The following is a 21436-nucleotide window of genomic DNA, read 5'->3' as shown; positions in this document are numbered from 1 at the left end:
CCTCAGGTTGCAGTGTTTTATGGTGCAATAGCTCCTAGGCTGCTAAAGCTCAGGTAGGGGCGGCTAAGATGGGTCTCAGGCACTTTTTCAAACCCAGGCACGAGGTCCTGCTCTTCACTCTCCACTCCTGCTCAGCACTTTCTCCTTGCTTTTTCCTTCTCCAACTGCCAAGGCTAAGAATCAATAAGAAAATGAAGAGACATGTGACAGAACCCCTCATGCCTCCTACCTTCTGTTTGGTGCCTGACTTGAAGCCAGGGATCCCTGCGGTTCAACCCGCGGTAGAAATGAACACGTGCTAGTTCAGCTTGGGAGTGGGCTGGGAGATGGGCCTGAGGCACCTGCAGCCTGGCTCTGGGTGCCCTGGGTGCTTCCTAGCCTCTCTAGGACTCTCCACACCTACAACGTCGGGCAAATGAGGATCTCAGGTGCAAAAGGAGGATGTACAAATTTTCTCCTTCTGGTTTCTGTTCCACTCACTGAGCATTGATGTCTTTGCTGTAGATGGGCTTTCGCACGTTTATGTCACAGGAGGCCGTTTGTTATCTTTAACCTGGGACTTTATTTGTACAACTAAGACATTTGTATAAAACAAACAGAAAATGAAAGAAGCATTAAGCCATGGGAGAGTAGAAATGGGAGCTGAGAAACTTAAGAGTAGAAATGGGAGCTGAGAAGACGAAGTGAACTCCTATCCTCAAACCCGCAAGTTCCCGGCCCCAAAGGAAGCCCTCAGAGACTGACATGGCTTCTGGGAACTGGACAGCCCCTCTCAGCAAGCCTCTTTCCCAACCTGCACCTGGCCTCTCTGCGAGGAAGGTCAGCCCCAGCCTGGGAAGACCAAGAGGGAGCCAGCCCAGCATCACCCCAGGAAAGACCCAGGACCCAATGTTACTGCCCTACCAGGGCAAAGCAACCTGCAAAGATGGTGGCTAAACGGCCACCACTAAAGGTCCCAGCTCAGGGAAAGCACAGGAGCCGGAAGCGGTGGCATGGGCAGCATTTCTTACTCAGTCCTCCAGCACACTCTGTGAAGTGCCCTGGGGGCAATGAAACCTTCTCCCTAGTATTCCCGATGACCCACGAACAAGCTGCTCCCATGCACGTCACACACAGAAAGGCCTTGCAGCAGTGAAAAGCAGGCAGCTTCAGCAGCCATTGAACTCTCCAGGGTTGAATGTGTCCCTTCTCTCATTTTTCCACATCGTGCTCATTACTGACCGATGTCTTTTTGTAGCAGGACACCAAAACCGTATTCTCTGCTCATTTGTAAAATCTGAAAACAACAGCAAGTTGTGAAACCACTTATTTTCAGGCAAACGATATTGAATTTCCTGTAACAGAGACAAATGGCAAATGAGAATGCAGAGTTCTACTCCAAGTAGCCTGGGGCCGAGAGTTTTTTGTTAGTATGTTTCTAGGGCCCATCTTAGTCATTAAAAAGATTGTTAAGGCTAAAAAACAAAACAAAACAAAACTGCAGCTCAAAGAACGGTAGCTTTGAATTGGGTTACTTCCTGTAGTACCTCTAAGATAATCTAAGAGAATCACAAATTTATATCAAGGGGCCAGAAGAAATTAGCCTGCAGATGGGATGATTTTCTAAGGACAGTTAGAGGCTGGGGAACAACTACCTCAAATCGCAACTCAGATCTGTGAGCACCACAGGCTATTTCCTCCATGCCTGGATCATGAGAGCAAAACCAGAGGTGGTTTTCAAGCTTTTTTGAAGCCACAAACCCTTTTGTTCAAATGACATGTTACAGGTAAGTGTAAACCCAGACAATAGAAGAGAGTACGTCTGTTCAAAATGAAGAGAGTGAGGAGGTCTCAGGGTCCCCCCACGACCACCCAGAGCCCCTTCCCTGCCTCAAGCTGATCCTGGGCTTGCAAAAGCATGAGGTCCTGCATCCAGCCTCCTCAAAACTGGCATCAGATCACTGGGGAGCAAGTTAAAATGAAGGGGTGGGGACAGACCCAGACCACAGTTAGTACCAGAGAGGGACTTACTTTCCATGAAAGGTCATCATGGGAGACATTTTGAAAGGAACTTTCTTTTTTTTTTTGAGACAGAGTTTCACTCTTGTTGCCCAGGCTGCAGCGGAATGGTGTGATCTCTGCTCATTGCAACCTCTGCCTCCGGGGTTCAAGCGATTCTCTTACCTCAGCCTCTCGAGTAGCTGGGATTACATAGGCGCCTGCCACCACGTCCAGTTAATTTTTTGTATTTTTAGTAGAGATGGGGTTTCACCATGTTGGCCAGGCTGGTCTCAAACTCCTGACCTCAGGCGATCTACCTGCCTTGGGCCTCCCAAAGTGCTGGGATTACAGGCTTGAGCCACTGCACCCGGCCTTGAATGGAACTTTCTAGAGGTCTGGCCTGAGACAGCTACACTCAAGTTATTATCTCTTGGGTAGGGGGCAGCTTCTAAATCCAACACACAAGGTGAAAATTGTACACAATTAAAATATCATTGAAAATTGCCCATAAAATCCAGCAGGCATGTTTAAGCCACTCTCGATATAAATATAATGTGTACAACAATGCAGAGCATATAGTAATATGAATTTATATGGCTATTTACAATTTTAGAGTATTCAAAAATACATTTTGTTTGTCCATTGCTGCACTTGCAGAGTGGAATTTACTGAAGTGACTTGAGCTTGTGCTCTGACTCCGGGGTCCTGGGGCCACATGCTTTAAGGATAATACCCCAGTGAGTCCTCACACTGACTGTGAGATTGGCACTGTTAGCTCATTTAACAGACGAGAAATCCGAGACTTGGAGACGTGAAGTGACTTGCTGGCTGTCACATGGTGATTGGCAGACGGGATTCAAACCCAGCCCTGTCTCCACCTAAAGCTGGAGCTTTTGAGCAAGAGAACCTGTTGCCCTCTTCAATTTAGAGTTGTGTACTTTTGCTCCCCCAAACATTTCTGTATAGAGGGGGTTGTTCTAAGGATCAAATGTAATTAACTGGATAGGCAGATGTGAAACAGTCTCTGTTTTGAGGAACAAAAATCAAATGCAGGAATGCTGCCCTGGCCCAGGATGGCTTCCAACAGCCTCATGAAAGACCCAGGACCTAATGTCACTGCCCTACCAGGGCAAAGCAACTTGCAAAGGTGGTGACTAAATGGCCACCACTACAGGTCTCAGCCCAGCCCAGGGTAAGTACAGGCGCTTTCTCAGCTTAGTGGGCCCCAAGAGTGCTATGTGACTCTGTCAACTCCTGGGACCCAGATGGGGTCGAGGGCGGCAGGTGGGACAAAGGCAGCTCCTAGGGAAGGAAAGCAATGGCTGGTGGAAGAGGCTGGTCTTCAAATCCGATTCCAGTAGTCTCTCCACTGATCTGTCAAATGAGGGTGATAACCCCTTATCTCACACAGTACCAAGGGGATGAAATAATAGGTGGGATGAAATAACGGATGGGATGAGTTTGGGATACTCTGCGGTATTCTGTGCATGCAAAGCCTGATTGCTCTCCTCAGGAGAGCTAAGAATGTTCTTGAAATACATTTAACTTATTGGTCAGGTTTTTGTTTGTTTAGGTTATCTCTTAGGTTCCTGAACTCTATCACCCCATCTATTTATACAGTCTGTAATTTTTTTTTTAGATGGGGTCTCACTCTGTTGCCCAGGCTGGAATGCAGTGGTACCATCATAGCTCACTGCAGCCTTGAACTCCTGGGCTCAAGTGATCCTTCTGCTTCAGCCTCCTGAGTAGCTGTGACTACAGGTGTGCACTACCATGCCCGGCCGAGTCTATGATCTTTGGAAGATGAGGTCTGACTTTGGCTCCTCGCTGCAGTTAGAGGCTGCAAGCTGCAGCAGGGGCTGAGGAACCCAAGGCCACACCCAGGTTATACACTTACTGTTTCATGAAACGAAGCCGGGCTCTCCTCCGCCGGCCTGGAAGAGGAAAGCAAGGGCGCCAGTCAGTGTGGGCTGTGGGTCACTGCGCTGAGCCCCAGAGGCCAAGGAGGATTGTCACAGGGGCAGCTGACACCTCAGCCCACCTCCCTGGTCCCAGACCCTGGCCCAAACACTTTACACATTTTAATCCCCTTAATGCTCACTGAAAACCTGAGTTGGATACTACTTTTAAGATCTCCATTTTATATGTGGGAAACTGAGACACAGAGTGAGTGAATTACTGGATAACATGCCCAAAGTCATGCAGCTAGTAAGTGGGAAAGCCAGAATTCAAACTCAATTAATCAGCTGCAGAGTCTGTGTCCTTAAACACACCTGCTTGCCCTTCACAGCAGGTCAGACATGAAAGGTCCCAGAGACAGGCAGTCTCAGGCTAGGGCAATTGCATTCAGAGGGTGAGCGAGATTTCCCACTGGGAGTTAGGAAGAAAATAAAAGCATGTCTATTGACATTTGTATTTCAGCCTTTATTACTTTTGATTTTCATTTATTTTTTTAGGAATGGGGTCTTATTATGTTGTCTAGGCTAGACTTGAACTCCTGGGCTCAAGTGATCCTTCCTCCTCAGCCTCTCGAGTACGGGCACTTGCCACTACACCCAACTTACTTTTCATTTTGAAGCACATTTAATAACATACATAAAATATTAAATAAGTAAATACAGCCAACTGCTGCATTTACTTTATAATATTCAATTAGCTGTATTCGCTTATTTAATATTTTATGCATGTTATTAAATGTGTTTCAAAATATTTTACCAATGAGGTCCTTCCTTGATCAAGAGAGTTTGCAAACCACTGAAATTTATGGGTTTCTTAGAATGGGGTACATGGGCCACTCTGTGGGGAACAATTGTAGGCAAAAGTATGCTCCTGGGTGCATTTCTGTGGGGAGAGGTCCGTTATTTTCATCGTATGTTCAAAGGGGTCTGTGACCTACAAAAGTTAAGAACCACTGATCTAGTTCATGCCCTTGCTGTCCCACCTGCCCATTTCATAGATGTGCAGAGAGGGGAAGGGGCTTGCTCGAGGTGGCACAGGTGAGCAGAAGAACCGGGGTAGAGTCTGGGCTCTGGGCTCTAGGGCAGCCATGCAGGCCTCCCCTCCGGCTCCCCGTCTTTCTTGTGAACCCAGTGCTGTGCAGAGCTTGGGGTGGGGGCCATAGAAGGAGACAGTCCCGTCTCTGGGGTGGCTGGGAGCAGCAGTCATTTCTGTTTCCCACAGCCTCATCAATATCGGTGTCGTGGAGAGGATTTCTAGCTTCTAGGAACACAACACAAACCCCATAGGCAAACTTTTCTGGACACTGGGCTTTGGTCTCAACTGTTCACGTGCGTTCCCACTCACTGACATGTGCCGGGTGCCAGGCATTTGGGGTAGGAATTTACAAACAGCAACTCTGGGAGGTAGCTAATGTCCTACCCCCATCTGAGGCAGCCGAGGCTCAGAGAGACCGGGGCACTGGATCAGGAAACAGCCACGTTGCACTCAAACCCAGGTTTGCCTGACTCCAGGGACAGGGTGGTCTTTGGTTTTGGCTGCGTAGCCCCAGGCCAAGAACTACCTCCGGAAATACCGTAGGTTCTCTGAGGCAAATTCCCACCAGGCTGCCATCTGCTCTGCTCCCCTAGAGAAGAAAGTATCCCAGGGACACTTCAAACAGCAAACAGGGACACCCAACAACCCAAGAGGAGACAACTCACAGCACAGGTGGATGGCCACTCCCAGGGAAACCAGCAGAACCAGGACGCCAGCCACCAGCAGGCCAAGGGTGATGGGGCTACAAAGTGGGCCTGGAAAACACACATGTGACATGTGTTCAACACGGAACATTTTTCTGCATGAGACACGCAGAAAAATACAAGGAGCGAAAAATTCAACTGGAAGCCCCACCTCCCAGAGAATACCACCATTTGTATTTCGATGTAATGTATTTTTCCTCAAGTCTTTTTTTTTTTTTTTTTTTTTTTTTTTTGAGACAGAGTCTTGCTCTGTCACCCAGGCCGGAGTGCAGTGGTGCATTCTCAGCTCACTGCAACTTCCGCCTCCTGGGTTCAAGGGATTCTCGTTCTTAGCCTCCCGAGTAGCTGGGACTACAGGCATGTGCCACCATGCCTGGCTAATTTTTGTATCTTTAGTAGAGAGAGGGTTTTATCATGTTGACCAGGCTGGTCTCAAACTCCTGGCCTCAAGCAATCCGCCCACCTTGGCCTCCCAAAGTGCTGGGATTACAGGCCTGAGCCACCATGTCCGGCCATCGTCTAGTCTTTGTAAGCACTTTAAACATTATTGAAATCATTTTATATATAAATTTTCATGTCCCACATCCAAATTTTTAAGAAGTAGACAATTTTCATGCCTGGTAATGAGTCTTTTACTATTTATTTTTAAAACTTTTAATTTCACAAGAAATAGCTGAATATATTTTCATTGTAAGACATTTAAATATAGGATTAGAGTGCTCCCTGACATCTTTGCTCCTTCACAGAATTAATCACCATTGATAATTTAGTAACTTTCTCTTTCCATGCCTATGTAATTTTTATAGATACATATAGGGTTTGTTCGTTTGTTTGTTTGTTTGTTTTGACACAGAGTCTCGCTCTGTCGCCCAGGCTGGAGTGCAGTGGCACAATCTTGGCTCACTGCAACCTCCGCCTTCTGGGTTCAAGCGATTCTCCTGCCTCAGCCTCCCAAGTAGCTGGGATTACAGGCGTCCGCCGTCATGCCTGGCTAATTTTTGTATTTTTAGTAGAGATGGGGTTTCACCACGTTGGCCAGGATGGTCTCAATCTCCTGGCCTCAAGTGATCCACCCGCCTCAGCCTCCCAAAGTGCTGGGATTACAGGTGTGAGCTACCGCAACTGGCCTTAAATACATATAGTTTTAAAAAATATATAGAGTGGATTATACTGTACAAATTGTTCTTTTGTACCTTTATTTTTTCAACGTGCCTTTTTTCCTTCACTTAGTCAATGTGTTCTTTCTTCCAGCAGAGTAACATCTGACAGCATGGATGTACCATGAGTTACTTGTCATCAGTGGGCCTTTTGATTGTTTCCTGTGTTTTACTTTTACAAATAACTCTGCAGAAAACAACCTGTATATTTCCTTACAAAGGTGCCTTCCTGAGGTAAATACTGAGAACGGGAACTACTAAACCACAGACTTTGCCCATTTTAAATTGTGACAGATGCTGTCAAATGCCTCCCTAAAAGGCGGCACTGACTTCCGTCCCCACCCGCCAATAGTGCACCTTGCTGACCCTTGATATCATCAAAATGTTTTAGTTTTTGCCAGTCAAGTGGGGGAAAATGTTATTTCACTTAAATTCCCTAATTTCTTATAAGCTTTGGCCTATTTTCATATATTGGGAACTTGTATGATTTTTCTTCTACGAGTTGACTATCTGTTCCTTTGTCCATTTTGTGTGCTATTTAAACAGCAGACTTTACACTATCAATGTCCCAAATCCTCCTCTGACACCCTTCAGGCCCCTGTGGCTGGTCCCTTGAGTAGCGGAGGGGCAGAGCAGGGCCCATGGGTGAAAGGGCAAGGCTGCAGATTTGGGCTTGAGGTTCGGAAAATTGGAAAGCATTGTGGATGTCAAGGAAGAGAGAGAATTTTTACTGAATACATATGTGCTAAGTACATACTAAATGCAAACTCCCATCTTGTGAGGAAGAAAGGTATTGGTATTTTTAAATTACTTATTTATTTATTTATTTATTTTTGAGGTGGAGTTTCGCTGTTGTTGCCCAGGCTGGAGTGCAATGGCGAGATCTGGGCTCACCGCAACCTCTGCCTCCTGGGTTCAAGCGATTCTCCTTTCTCAGCCTCCTTAGTAGCTGGGATTACAGGCATCTGTCACCACACCTGGCTGATTTTTGTGTTTTTAGTAGAGATGGGTTTTCACCATGTTGGCCAGGCTGGTCTCGAGCTCCTGACCTTATGTGATCCACCTGCCTTGGCCTCCCAAAGTGCTGGGATTACAGGTGTGAGCCACCGTGCCTGGCTTGCCATTATTTTTACCTCTCATTTCACAGTTCAAAAAACAAAAACAACAAGATTCAAAGAGGTTAAATTATATAACCAAGGTCACCCAGCTACTAAAAGGCAGGACCAGGGTGTGGACACAGATCCTCCGAGTTCCAAGCCCCTGTGGGTCCCACCTCAGCTGCATGAGGGCATGAGAGGTACAGGAGGGAAGGGAGCGGGCTGCTACATGGGTGGCAGCCCACTGTCACTAGAGGGGAACAAGCCAAGGCTGGATGGCTGGGGTGTGGAGAGGAGATTCATACACGGACAGGGAGGCTGGATGAGGGCCCCTCTGAGATGCTGAGGGCATCTGCTGGGCTCCCTCTCACCTCCTATTTGTTCTCCCAACCTGGATGAACCTCAAAACATGGTGCTAAGTGAAAGAAGCCAAGCATGAAAGACCCCATGGTGTGTGATTCCACTTCTGTGAGATGCCCTGGGGAGGCAAATCTGCAGAGGTAGACGGTAGATTAGTGGCTGCCAGGGGCTGGGAACAGAGATGAGCTGTGAACAAGCACAGGGAATCTTACTGGGGTGATGGAAACCTTCTAAAACTAGATTACGGTAACGGTCGCCCAACTTGGTAAATTTACCCCAAATCATTGAATTTGTATGCTTAAAATGGGTGAACTTTGTGGTATGCAAATTATATCTCAACTAAGGTTTTTTTTTTTTTTTGAGACAGGGTCTTGCTCTGTCGCCCAGGCTGAAGTGCAATGGCGTGATCTCGGCTCACCACAACCTCCACCTCCTGGGTTCAAGCGATTCTCCTGCCTCAGCCTCCTAAGTCGTTGGGATTACAGGTGCCCACCACAATGCCCAGCTAATTTTTGTATTTTTAGTGGAAACGGGGTTTTGCCATGTTGATCAGGCTGGTCTCGAACTCCTGACTTCAGGTTATCCACCAGCTTTGGCCTCCCAAAGTGCTGGGATTATAGGTGTGAGCCACCACGCCTAGCTCAACTAAGTTTTTAAAAACCGTAATGGAGGTGGGTGCAGGTCACAGGGATGTACAGGGCGGCAGGGCTCCTTCCTGAGGAGAGGTCATGGTTAAGACCACTGTGGAGGCCAGCAATGTAGCTACAGGTCTCCTCTGGAGCACTGTCTCCCATCCAAAATTTGACTCTCTGGGAAAAGCTGCTGCTGCAAATAACGTGCTTGGGTAAGGGGTCATTTGCCAGAGCCACACCAACGACACCCCCAGCCCAGCCTTCCTCATCTTACCGGGGCCTCAGGGTCTCCTGAGCTCTGGATCTGCACTCTGCTCCTGAGTCCATGGTTTAGAAATGGTCCCCCAGCACCTAAGGGTGTTGTCTTAGGAACAGCCCTAAGCCTCAAGGGGCAGTGCCTTCTCAGTGACCCCATGGGTTTCATTCATGATAACAGGCTTTGAGGTCTGTGTGGACGCCCCACAAGCTCTGAGTGCCTGGTGTATAATAGCATCTCATTTAGTCCTGCATCCCCATTTTACAGACAAGGAAACTGAGGTTCATAGAGGCTGAATAACCTATTCAGTGTCTCATAGTACAGGCAGTGGGAGACAGAGATTCAGACCTAGGCCTGACTGACTTGCCACTAGGCTACACTGACCCAGGGCCACTCTCCTCAGTGTAACCTCCACCTACTTTCCCCACACCCATCCCCAGCCTTACTCCACTAGGTCACCTTCACACACATCCGGGTTATTCTTAATAACCTATTAATGTTTGGTTTGCATTTTGCCCTGGGAATTTACTGAGGGTTAGTACAAGAAATGATGCAAGAGGCCAGGCGTAGTGGCTCACGCCTGTAATCCCAGCACTTTGGAGGCCAAGGCAGGTGGATCACCTGAAGTCAGGAGCTCAAGACCAGTTTGGCCAACATGGTGAAACCCTGCCTCTACTAAAAATACAAAAATTAGCCAAGCGTGGTGGTGGGCACCTGTAATCCCAGCTACTCTGGAGGCTGAGGCAGGAGAATCACTTGAACCTGGGAGGAGGAGGTTGCAATGAGCTGAGATCACGCCACTGCACTCCAGCCTGGGCAACACAGTGAGACTCCATTTAAAAAAAAAAAAAGAAAGAAAAGAAATTATGCAAGAAATCTGAAGACCTTTGTTTTTGCCATCATTTATAAAAGTATGACTGAGTTTGCCGTCATTCAGCTGTCCTTACATGAAGATGAATGGGCAGATTGCTTCTAGAATTTAGTGCTAGGATGAAGGTTTCTTCTTTTGGTGGCAGGTTGTTTCTTTCTATCACTGGGGTTGGGGTGCCATACAACTTGGGGTCTTCCCTTTGTTTAAACTGATGTTGCCGGGTTCTCCACAGCCGTAGCACACAACCAGTTCTTGCGCCCTCATCTTAGTGGCTCTATTGTATTTGCCTTTTATATCCTTTTTATTGTAGTCTGCCTGAAATCGTTTAGGTGAAGGGGTCAGGGCATGGGACTTTATAAAATAAGGTTACTCTTAAGCTCCTTAAGACTTTACTCTTCTGTACATTGGTTCTGATTTTCTTTTTACTGTGACCTCATGTGATGGCAGCTTCCCACCCTGGTCTCCCAGATCCTATTCAGTGCCGTCCTCAATAATTTCTGGTACTTAAAATATTTAAGACAAAGCAAACTGAGCAGTGTGAGGCAGTGCTCCTGGGGCTGCTTGTGGTTTGTTTTCTGGGTAGCAGCAGATGGCACTTTCTGTTTGTCACCAGTGACTTTTGCTGGGCTGAGGTCAGTATTTTTCCAGAAACACGTTTGGGCTGATGGGTTTAAGGAAAGCATGTGCATGGGCATGTGTGTCTGTGTGTGTGTGTATGTGCATACACTCCAGCTGAGGTGTCTGGTGTAGCATAGAGAAGCAAATGTGTTCATTTGCAAACAAACATGTATTCATGAACTAGCACATACTGTGTATTAGGTCCTCTGTTAGGTATTAAAACTGGAAACTTTTTTTTGAGACAGGGTCTGGCTCTATCACCCAGGCTGGAGTGCAGTGGCAGGATCTCAGCTCACTTCAATCTCCACCTCCCAGGCTCAAGGCATCCACCTCAGCCTCCTGAGTAGCTGGGACTACAGGCATGTGCCACCACACCCATCTAATTTTTTTACATTTTTGTAGAGACAGAGTTTCACCATGTTGCCCAGGCTGGTCTCTAACTCCTGAGCTCAAGGCGATCCACCCATCTGGGCCTCCCAAAGTGCTGGGATTACAGGTGTGAGCCACCACGTCTGGCCAAAACTGGAAAAGTTTAAAGTGCTGGTCCTTTGAGTGGATTTTTTGTTTGTTAACAGCTTTATTGAGTTATAATTTACTCATAAAGTCCCCTTGTTTAAAGTGTACCATGTCATGGTTTTTAGTGTATTCATGGAGTTGTGCAACCATTATCATAATGTAATTTCAGAACACTTAAATTCCCCTAAAAAGAAACCTTATACCCATTAGGAATCACTCCCCATTTCTTTCCCAAGCCCCCAGCCTTAGGCAGCAACCAATCTACATTCTGTCTCTACAGAGGATCATATGCTGGATATTCCATAATCATGGAATCATATAGTATATGGATTTTTGTGACTGGCTCCTTTCATTTTATTCTTTATTATGGCCAAACAATATTCCACGATAATAAATAAGCCACATTTTGTTAATCAACTCATTAGCTGGTGGATGTTTGGGTAGTTTCTGCTTTTGGCTAGTATGAATAATGAAGCTGTGGACATTTGTGTGCAGGGGTGTGGGTGGAGATCTCCTCCATTAAGCTTTGTCCAGTAACAATTTACGAGTCTGTCTCCCACGAGACTGTGAGTTGCTGTCACACTCAGCATCCTTTCTGACCCTAGCTTGGGCTGGGGAGATAGGCTCTAGAGTTGACACTTGGAAAGTGCCTGAGGAAGGAAGGAGGGGAGGGAGGGAGGGCAAGGGGATGTCTGCCTTGTTTCTGAGGGTGCAGAGGGATAGGGAACTCACCCTTCTGGGTCTCTGGCCTGGGTAACCGGCACACTCTCTTCTTGGGGGTGGACTTCTTGGTGGGCTGGGCAGTGGTGGGAAGGAAATCAACTACAGAAAGAAAGCAAGACACATATCTTAGCCAAGTGAACACCACGTGGACTCAAAGACAAAACTTTGTCTTATGGCTGGGTGTGGTGGCTCATGCCTGGAATCCCAACACTTCCGGAGGCCAAGGCAGGAGATCATTTGAGCTTGGGAGGTTGAGACCAGCTTGGGCAACATGGTGAAACCCCCTCTCTACAAAAAATAAAAAGTTTAGCCAGGCGTGGTGGCATATGCCTACAGTCCCAGCTACCCAGGAGGCTGAGGTGAGAGGATCACCTGAGCTTGGGAAGTCAAGGCTGAAGTGAGCCATGATCATGCAACTGCACTCTGGCCTTGGTGACAGAGCAAGACCCTGTCTCAAGAGCAAATAAATGAACAAATGAACAAAATTTGTCTTACATCCAAGTACTGAAGTCCTTATGACTGTTCCCAGGCTGCTACAGGGCTTGAAGGTCACAGAGCAATAGAATGTTTGATCTGCTTTCTGAATTCTCAGATGTTGGGAAAGGGGTGAGGGCCTAGGGATGGGGTTCAGCTTGGTGTCCTGGAGAGAGGAAGGCTCTGGAGCCACACAGACCTGAGCAGAGCCTACACCTCTGATTTATTTATTTTTATTTATTTATTTATTTATTTTTTGAGACAAAGTCTCGCTCTGTAGCCCAGGCTGGAGGGCAGTGGCATGATCTCGGCTCACTGCAACCTTTGCCTCCCGGGTTCAAGCAATTATCCTGCCTCAGCCTCCAGAGTAGCTGGGATTACAGGCGCGTACCACTGCATTCGTCGTGCCACTGCATTCGTCTAATTTTTTGTATTTTTAGTAGAGACGGGGTTTCACCATGTTGGCCAGGCTGGTCTTGAACTCCTGATCTCAGGTAATCCACTCACTTTGGCCTCCAAAAGTGCTAGTATTACAGATGCGAGCCACCGCACCCGGCCGACCTACACCCCTGATTAACCACTGCGTGACTTGGGACAAGTCATAGCATTTTTCTGTGCCTCAATTTCCTTATCTGCTGAAATAATGATAACTGCCACCTCCTTCTTGGGATTATCTGAGAATGAAAGGGACAGTGTGTCCAAAAAAAGTTTCAGTAGATGTGGCTCCACCTGGCTGAAGACCTTGAGCCCCAGGGCTGGATTGCCCAGCCTTTGGCACGAGCCCCTCCGCCCAACTCGGCATTCCCTAAGCACATGGAGGAAGCTCATGGAAGGAGGGGGTGCCCTTTTCTGCATGTAGAGTACCACGCAGGTGTCATATTTGGGGATTGGTTTTCCTTCTCAGATGGCCCTAAAATATATATATAATATCAGAGCTAAGGGAAGTTCAGTCTCAAACTTTAATTTCAAAGGTGAACGCCAGAGACGAGGGGAGCTGGCCCCTGCAGCCCCAAGTGGTGAGTGCTGTGTTGGGACCCCAAGCCCCTGTCCTGACTCCTGGATGGGTCACCCCTCTCCTTCATTTTTACCCAGTGACCCCTGCTGAAGTGTTGGGAGGGGCAGTGGGCCGGCACCCAGAGCAAAGGAAGACAGCTGTGGCTCTGATGCCTACTGGGGATGAAGGGGGCACTGCTGGCCACAGAGTCCAACCCTTGCCTTTGTGGGTTAAGGAAACAGATCTCTCTGCACTGATTTTCTCCAAAATGGTAGGAGAGGGAGTAAGGAGACACCATGAACCTAAACTCTAGAGTCAGGGGGACAGAAAAAAAGAAAAGAAAAGAAAAGAAATATTAAGGCTGGGTGCGGTGACTCACGCCAGTAATCCCAGCACTTTGGGAGGCCGAGGCAGGCGGATCACCTGAGGTCAGGAGTCCAAGACCAGCCTGGCCAACATGGCAAAACCCCGTCTCTACTAAAAATACAAAAATTAGTTGGGCGTGTTGGCACGTGCCTGTAATCCCAGCTACTCAGGAGGCTGAGGCAGCAGAGTCGTTTGAACCTGTGAGGCAGAGGTTGCAGTCAGCCAAGATCCTGCCACTAAACTCCAGCCTGGGTGACAGTGACTCCGTCTCAAAAAAAAAAAAAAGGTGTTGGGGGGTTGTAAGGGGAACAGGCAGGGGAAGCCCACAGATCAGTCATTTTTGGGCTGGCATCTTCTATATAAAAGTAGACATTTTAACCCCTCACCTCTCTGAGCCTCCTCTGGAAAGCGGAGAGAACACGATCTGTTTGTCTGCTTCAAGACATTGATGGGAAGAAGCAACTAGGATGAATGTGCACTAAGCTCCAACCATGTGTGGGGAGCAGTGCTGAGCCTTTCAGCATAAGTTTACTGGAGACAACAACTTTTGGGGCAGGCACTGTTGTCCCCATTTTATCCAGGAGGAAGCCTAGGCTCAGAGAGCTGAAATAATGTGTCCAAAGTTAGACAGTCACTGGCTGCAGAGCCAGTATCTGCACCAAAAGACCTTGATTCTAAAACCTGTGCTTCTCGTTCTGCCACACTATCTCACGTGCAAAGATTTTCTGACAAAAAGTTGAACACTTTAGGTCCACCCAAGGCCCTGGGTCATCATAGTGCCGAGGGCAACTATTGTAAGAGGAAACTGTCATCAGCAGGGTCGGAGAGCGTGCAACGAGCCTGGCCCTCTCCTGGGAGTGTTGCCTCCTTCAATCCTCATGGCCCTAGAAGTAGTTCTGTTTGACTTATTTTCTACCCGAGGAAGCAGGGACGTCTTTCAGATGGACAGTAGTGAGCCCAGAGGGGAGCCAACTCTTTGGGCCCTCAGTGCCTTGGCTGGGCACCACAGCCTGGGTCTAGTGGGAGACTCAGATTGGGGGACTGTTCTGTTTTAAATTCTTCTTGCCTAGAGCCAGGTCCCCCTGGATTCCTCCTGAGCCCCCAGTTTAATCTCTCCCTCTCTGTTCTTAAAAGGAATAAAACTTCGAGCCCATGATATACTTAAGGGCCTGAAAAAGGCCCTGTCTTTCCCCAAACACTTTCTCAACCATCCCAGCTTTGTCCTCTAAAAGGCCTTTCTTGGGTGAGAAGGTGGGTTTTGGCTCCAAAGAAGGTCTGGTTGCAAGCCCTGGGGAGAAGCAGGTTTGGCTGCAAGCCAGCGCTGGAGAGAGGCATTGACATTCCTGTAGTGCTGGGAGGGGTTTGGGGGTTTGGAAACACGGAAGTCAGGAGTGAGTGCGGTTGGGATGGAGGCGGTGGGAAGCTCTGGAAACTAGCTGTGTTTATTCCACCCTCCTCTCAGACTCTGAAATCTCATGAGTGGAAAGGTGTGGGGCTTACAGAGACAAAAACAATAAGCTAAAGCCAAACCCCAAACCCCAAACCCCAAACTCCCAAAGTCCATTTTTCAATACGAAAATCAGAAGACCCCCACGTGAAGGAATGCCTCAGCTTCTTGCCTGCAATACACCCTCCCAGGCTAGCAAGAGGTGGCGGGGCATCACTTTGGTTTGTGTCTTCCTAATCGTGCTGCTGTCCCCAGCTGCCCCTGCACTTCCTCACGCTGAGTGGTCTAATTTCTGGGTCCCCTTGTGGCTTTTAGTGCCCTCAAGTGAGCAGGAAGCAGGGCAGTGGGAGCCCTGGAGGGGGTTGGCTCCAGCCTTGGGCCAAGCTGGAGGTGGGGCTAGAGCCAGAGCCAGGCTGTGAGAGTTACCACCCATAACTAAATGCCTTCTGTCCAATACGCCACAGGTGCTGCTGAGCACGTGAAATGTGGCCAGTCTGAATCGAGATGAGCCCTATGTTTTATGTAAAATGCTCATCGAACACTTAGTATGAAAAATGAATGTAAACTATTTCAGCAATACTTTTTATATTGATTACATGTTGAGATGAAAATATAGTTAATAAATTGAGTTAAATATAACATTATTTAAATTAATTTTACTTGCTTCTTTTTGCTTTTTTAAACATGACTTTAAAAATTTAGAATTTCATCTGTGGCTTGAAATGTGCATCTGCTGGACTTGCTGACTTAAGTCAGAGGTCTGCAGCTTCTCTGGGATTAAGTGGGTCATGGAGGCCATCAGCACCCCCGTGTGACACAGAAGAGAACACTGAGGCCTAGGGGAGAAAGCATGGCAAGTTTGCAAGCAGAGCTGGGCCTGGCTCAATCTCCTTACTAACTTCGACTCAGGTATGAATTTGAGCTGTAGGCCCTCACAGAGAACATAAGGGCACCTGTCCCTCCACTGCCCCTAGAAATGCCCTCACTGGGTATATCAGGGCAGTGAGGGCCTCCTTTCCCTGTGTGCACACTCTGGGGATTTCTAACACCACTATAAGGCCAAGGGGCTCAGCCCAATCCAGCCGTAGCTTCGAATGTCCCTGATGTGGCCTGAAGGACAGCACTGCCCTGTCCCCATAAGAAGAATAATGCCTGGCCAGGCACGGTGGCTTATGCCTGTAATCCTAGTGCTTTGGGAGGCTAAGGCGGATGGATCACTTGAGGTCAGGAGTTCGAGACCCACCTGGCCAACATGGTGAAATCTCGTCTCCACTAAAAATACAAAAAATTAGCCAGGTGTGGTGGCTCATGCCTGTAATCCCAGCTACTCGGGAAGCTGAGGCAGGAGAATCACTTGAACCCGGGAAGCAGAGGCTGCAGTGAGCCAAGATTGCACCACTGCACCCCAGCCTGGGCAACACAGTGAGGCTCTGTCTCAAAAAAAAAAAATAAATAAATAAAAAAGAGAAGCACAATGCTCATCTCTGACTCTGACCCGTCTCTTCCAGTTTCACCTTATTCCCACCTAAAGTGGTTAGGTAATAGACCTACCTTCCAGGGTGGTTGGCAGCATTAAGCAAGCTAACTATGTAAACACTTGGAGGGGCTTGGCCTGGGTAAGTCTCCACATGTACTTTCTGTTACTATTAGCAGCAGTGCCATTAGTCACGGCTGCAGAGTGGGGCACACTGAAGCCTGGTGGTCCCAGTGCCTGGCACGTGCCTGGCACACAATCGGTGCTCACTGATAGCATTGAGCCTGCTTCTTACCCACACTCAGCTGAGTTCCCTTCCCGAAGGTCAGCTCGGGGCTCCCGACGATCATGCAGAAGTAGATGCCACTGTCTTCCGGCTTCACGCTTGTGAGATTGAGAATGAACCGGCTTGCATCCCGAAACACAGCTATCTTCTCCTGTTCCACCTCTTCACCGTGGATAGTCCCTTTTGCGGAATCCCAGAGGGCCAGGAACTCGTGGTGACTGTCACTGCTCGGGGCCTGGCGCTGTCTCAGCCAGTAGATGCGCATGTTACTGAGGGAGATTTTAGCCTCGCAGGACAGCATCACCATCTTGTTGGTTTGCACCTTTATGTATGCAGGGGTCTGCTGGAGGACTGAGCTGCCATGGAGAACTAGGAAAAGCCAAGAACAGAGACATCGCACATTTTCCTAGCCACAGCTGTGGGACCTCGCAGTCACACTGAGTCAAGTGTCAAAGGAAAAGTCATGGAAGAACTTGCCCAGTTACTGGGTCCAGGGAGTGTGTTGAGCGCAGCTGTTGGCTCCTGGACTCAGAGTTCACATACCCCACCTCCCAGGAGATCATCTGGAAGGCAGGTGTTTGCTAAGTTCAGCTTTACAAAGGTACAGGGGAGAAAGCTGCCATTTGTTTATTGTGTACTTATATGCCTGGCCCTTGCATAAAGGAACTCAATCAAGCCTCAAACTGGCTTTGGAATTTTTTAAAAGACATGGGGTCTTGTTATGTTGCCCAGGTTGGAGTGGAGTGGCTACTCACAGGCACTATCATAGTACACTTCAGCCTTGACCTCCTGGGCTCAATCTATCTTCCCACCTCAGCCTCCCAAGTAGCTGAGACTATAGGCATGTACCACCACAAAAGGATGGATCCAGGATTTTTAATCCTCATTACACAGATGAGGAAACTGAGGCATGAAGTTACTTGTTCAAAGTCCCACTTACAGTATGTAAGTGGCCTAGGAGTCAAACTCAAGGATTTGAAGTCTGAAGCCAAAGCTGGTTGCCTTTCACCTCCCCTGGCTGCCACTGGATGTACAGCCCTTCGGTAGGCTCCAAACTGCCGAAGGAGACCCAGGACAGGCTGGGAGAGGAGCCCAGAATCACAGCAGAGCATGTGGCTGGTCTGTCCGTTGCTGGACAGACCCTGGTAGGTACAATTACAGCCCATGACCCCCGAGCCCAGCAACTGATGGGTCACTGGATCCCTATTCCCCAGTGGAAGGACAGACACCACAGAAGCAGGGCTGGGAGTTCATCTTAGACTCTGACGAGAAGCACCCGGCAAGCAGGGGCTTATTCATGAGGAGCTAGAGCAGGACTCACAGACCCGGCCCTGAACCCAGCCTCTGGCCGTGCCAGCTGTGAGACCTCAGGCCAGTCACCAAGCCTCTGTCTTCTTATGAAAGGAGGACAGCTTGGGGCTGTTGTCCTGCCTGCCTCTGAGGGTTGGAAATAAATGCTGTCCAAAAAAGCACACTGCAAACTGTATGGCCATGTACACAGGTAAATACTGTCCCTGTGTCTCATATCACAGGGTTGTTACTGGAAGTAAATTAAATCTCAAGGAGAAGGATCAGAACAGGTTCTATACACACCAAGGCTGCACAGCTTCCAACAAACACAATCTGACCTGGTGAGCCCTTCATTTTGGCTGTGGAGCAAAGGGAGACATTGCAGGCCAGGGCAGAGGCGCAGGAGTTGGGAGGCACAGAGAGGACACAGACCTGGGTAGGCAGAGGAGGCCAGAGGGCATGTGTGTGTGCCCAAGAGGAGCCAGCTTACTGAGCACCTCATGTTTAAAATCCTGCCTGCACTTGCAGCTCAGGCTCCGTGGCCCCACAATGGCCTTCTCCAACACTGATGAAATGAACTTCGACTTTTTGACTTCGCTCCTGGACCACTCTTAGCTTTCGCTTGCATCAAGAATGAAATGATGGGGCCGGGTGTGGTGGCTCATGTTTGTAATCCCAGCACTTTGGGAGATCGAGGCAGGAGGATCACTTGGGCTCAGGATATCGAGACCAGCCTGGGCAACATAGCGAGACCCTGTCTCTACTAAGAATACAAAAATTATCCAGGCATGATGGCGTGTGCCTCTAATCCCAGCTACTAGGGAGGCTGAGGCAGGAGAATCGCTTGAAACCGGGAGGCGGAGATTGCAGTGAGCCAAGATTGCGCCACTGCACTCCAGCCTGGGCGACAGAGCAAGACTCCGTCTTGGAAAAGAAAAAATTATTAAAAAATAAAAATAAAAATAAAAACAAGAAGGAAATGATGCCTGGGGCGCAAGTGGCTGCTGGACTTCCTCTTGTTTCCCCAAACACCACACTGTCGTTCCAGCAGAGCAGAGGTTTTTCCTTGCTTTGGGTCACTCACTTCTTGGGGGAGTTAATAAGAATCAATAATGCCAGTTTATTGAGCTGTGCCTGGCATGGCACATACATTGTCTCATTTGATCCTCACCAAATCCTGTGGGGGAGATACTGTTTTGCACCTACTTTACCCATGAGGAAAGAGAGACTCAGGAAGGTTAAAGATGTGCTCAAGGTCACACAGTGATCCAGATTAAAACCCAGCTTGTGGGACCCCAGAACCTGACTTTGAACCACTGAATTGAAGAAACCTGCAATCCTCTCCCCGATGGTGGTTATGTGCTCACGAGCACACGGTGGGGCTGCAAGTACACAGGTGCCCGAAGCCCTTCGGGGAAAACCCAGAAGTGACTCCTGTAAGAGCAAGGCCTGGGCTGTGAGTGTGCATTTCCTCTCCTGGCTGAGACACACCCCGGCTCTTCCCAGGGCCCACTTGCTTTTTGTCCCCTAGGAACTGAATACTCCAGGCTGTGGCCAAGGCCCTGCTGTGTGCTGGACATGGAGCCAGGCCTCACTGCATGTTCCCCTCGGTAACCCAGGAATTCCATTCTCAGAGGGACCTGATGTTTCTAGATCCATCAGTAATGACTTTAGTGCTCTGAACGGCCTGGGCTCTTTCTATTTATGATGTTGCACTCACTGGGCCAGAACCCCCGGCGGGCAGGCCTTGTCACCCCCTGGCAAGATGACCAGCTTTGGGCTTTTTGGGCACGATTTGCTTTTTGGGCAAATCGACCAGTTTGGGCAGTTTTCCGTGTGTGTGGAGGCTTCTTCCAAAAGGCAGTCTGGCTGGGCTTATTCAGAAGGACAATCCAGATGCCCCACCCAACTCCAACAACCCAACCTCCAGGCTGCTTCCTAGGGAGCCACGCTACCCATGACACCCAACACCAGCGACATCAGGGAGAACGGGAGCCAGAGGGATCACCCTGCCCTAGCCCTCCGAGAACTGAGAACGCCCGATGTTTGTCTGATTGTACTACAAACACTTCCCCGGAAGTAATAAAAATGTGTCCACAGGACCCATGACCTGGCCAACCTTCCTCCGAGCACATCCTGCGGGGACCCTGGGCAGGGACCTGTTTCCTTCCCCTCGTGACCTCCAGCGACCCTCTCTTTCCTTCCCTCACTCGCTCCCCTTTTTCACTGCCTCCCCTTCTGCGTCCAGGCTTTTGAGGGGAGGTGGCCTCAGTCCAGGGGCTCTCCGGTCCCCCGGGGTAATGCGATATGGAGGTATTTTATTTCCACCCTTAGGGACCGTGCCTGCCAGGCTGCCTCCCGGGCGCCCCGCCACCGCGGGCTCGACGCTGCACCCTGCCAGGACCAGGGCCAGGACAGCCACTTATCACCTCCCCGCTCAGGCCCCGGGAGCGCAGACCCTTGGGCAGCCCGCGCGCCGCCGCCTTACCTGTCAGCTGCACGGCCAGGAGGAGCCACAGCCGCGGCCGCATCGTGGCGCGCCCGGGACACCTGGCCCCGGGGGCTCGGCGGAGACAGTCGCGGCTGGGGTGGGTGAGGAGCTGGCCGGGCGGGGCGCCTGGGTCGGGGAGCTGGGGGGGCAGTGGGGAGGGCGGGACCGGGCGCGGTGGCGGCGGGAGTCTGGTGTTGGGGACCGCGAGGTCTCCGCCCTCATCCTCCTAGCATTGCAAAGGTCTGGGCTGCGTTTCCAGAGCCCACCAGGACCCTCCGCTTTCCAGAAAGGAGGGGACACCGCCGGCCTCCCCCAGGCAGCTGCATGTGTGTCATCGCCCCCTGCCCCGGGAGGTGCTCAGGAAAGGGTTGTGACCCCGAGTGACAGTAGAGGCTCAGAGAGGTCAGGATGTGTAGTGCATGGTGGAGCTGGCCACTAACTCGGGCCGCTTCTTGTCTGAGTAGCAATTGAGGGGCTCCTGGGTGCCCCGGGCTGGGCTGGGCCTGGAGTCAGCAAGCCCCAAGTCTTGCCCTCCCTTGCCAGGGAGGAAGGATAGGTAACCGGCTGTGACACTGAGGGAGGTGAGCTGGGAACTGGAGGTGCAGAGAAGGCCCCGACCCTGTTTGTAGGTTGTGGGGGTGCCGCAAGACCTAGATCTTAAGAATTTCGAAGGACTGTGACGATCACCGGCTGCGCCCTGCCGGCG

General features: G+C 49.5%; 1 protein-coding gene across 3 annotated transcripts in view; it reads right to left on the bottom strand.

The window, feature by feature from the left end:
- The window catches only part of CD8B (CD8 subunit beta), a 50703-nt gene extending 29623 nt beyond the window's left edge, over positions 1–21080 (bottom strand). The window contains exons 1-6 of one of the 3 annotated variants that reach the window (XM_034953507.3): positions 20728–21079; positions 16959–17318; positions 11918–12007; positions 5640–5729; positions 3878–3914; positions 506–1276 (exon numbers count right to left, since the gene is read on the bottom strand). In XM_034953507.3, coding sequence (XP_034809398.2) covers positions 1264–1276; positions 3878–3914; positions 5640–5729; positions 11918–12007; positions 16959–17318; positions 20728–20770 — 633 coding nt within the window. In that variant the 5' untranslated portion in view covers positions 20771–21079 and the 3' untranslated portion in view covers positions 506–1263. Of the gene's footprint in view, positions 1–505; positions 1277–3877; positions 3915–5639; positions 5730–11917; positions 12008–16958; positions 17319–20727 lie in introns of those variants that run through there. The other 2 variants (XM_008969597.4, XM_008969599.4) reach the window with 2 other exon arrangements.
- Between the last annotated feature and the right edge of the window lie 356 nt (positions 21081–21436).

This window comes from Pan paniscus, chromosome 12 (genome assembly GCF_029289425.2).
Source record: "Pan paniscus chromosome 12, NHGRI_mPanPan1-v2.0_pri, whole genome shotgun sequence".
Taxonomy (NCBI): Eukaryota; Metazoa; Chordata; class Mammalia; order Primates; family Hominidae; genus Pan; species Pan paniscus.
The sequence above is the reverse complement of the archived record's forward strand: the minus strand, read 5'-3'. Positions and strand labels throughout refer to the sequence as shown.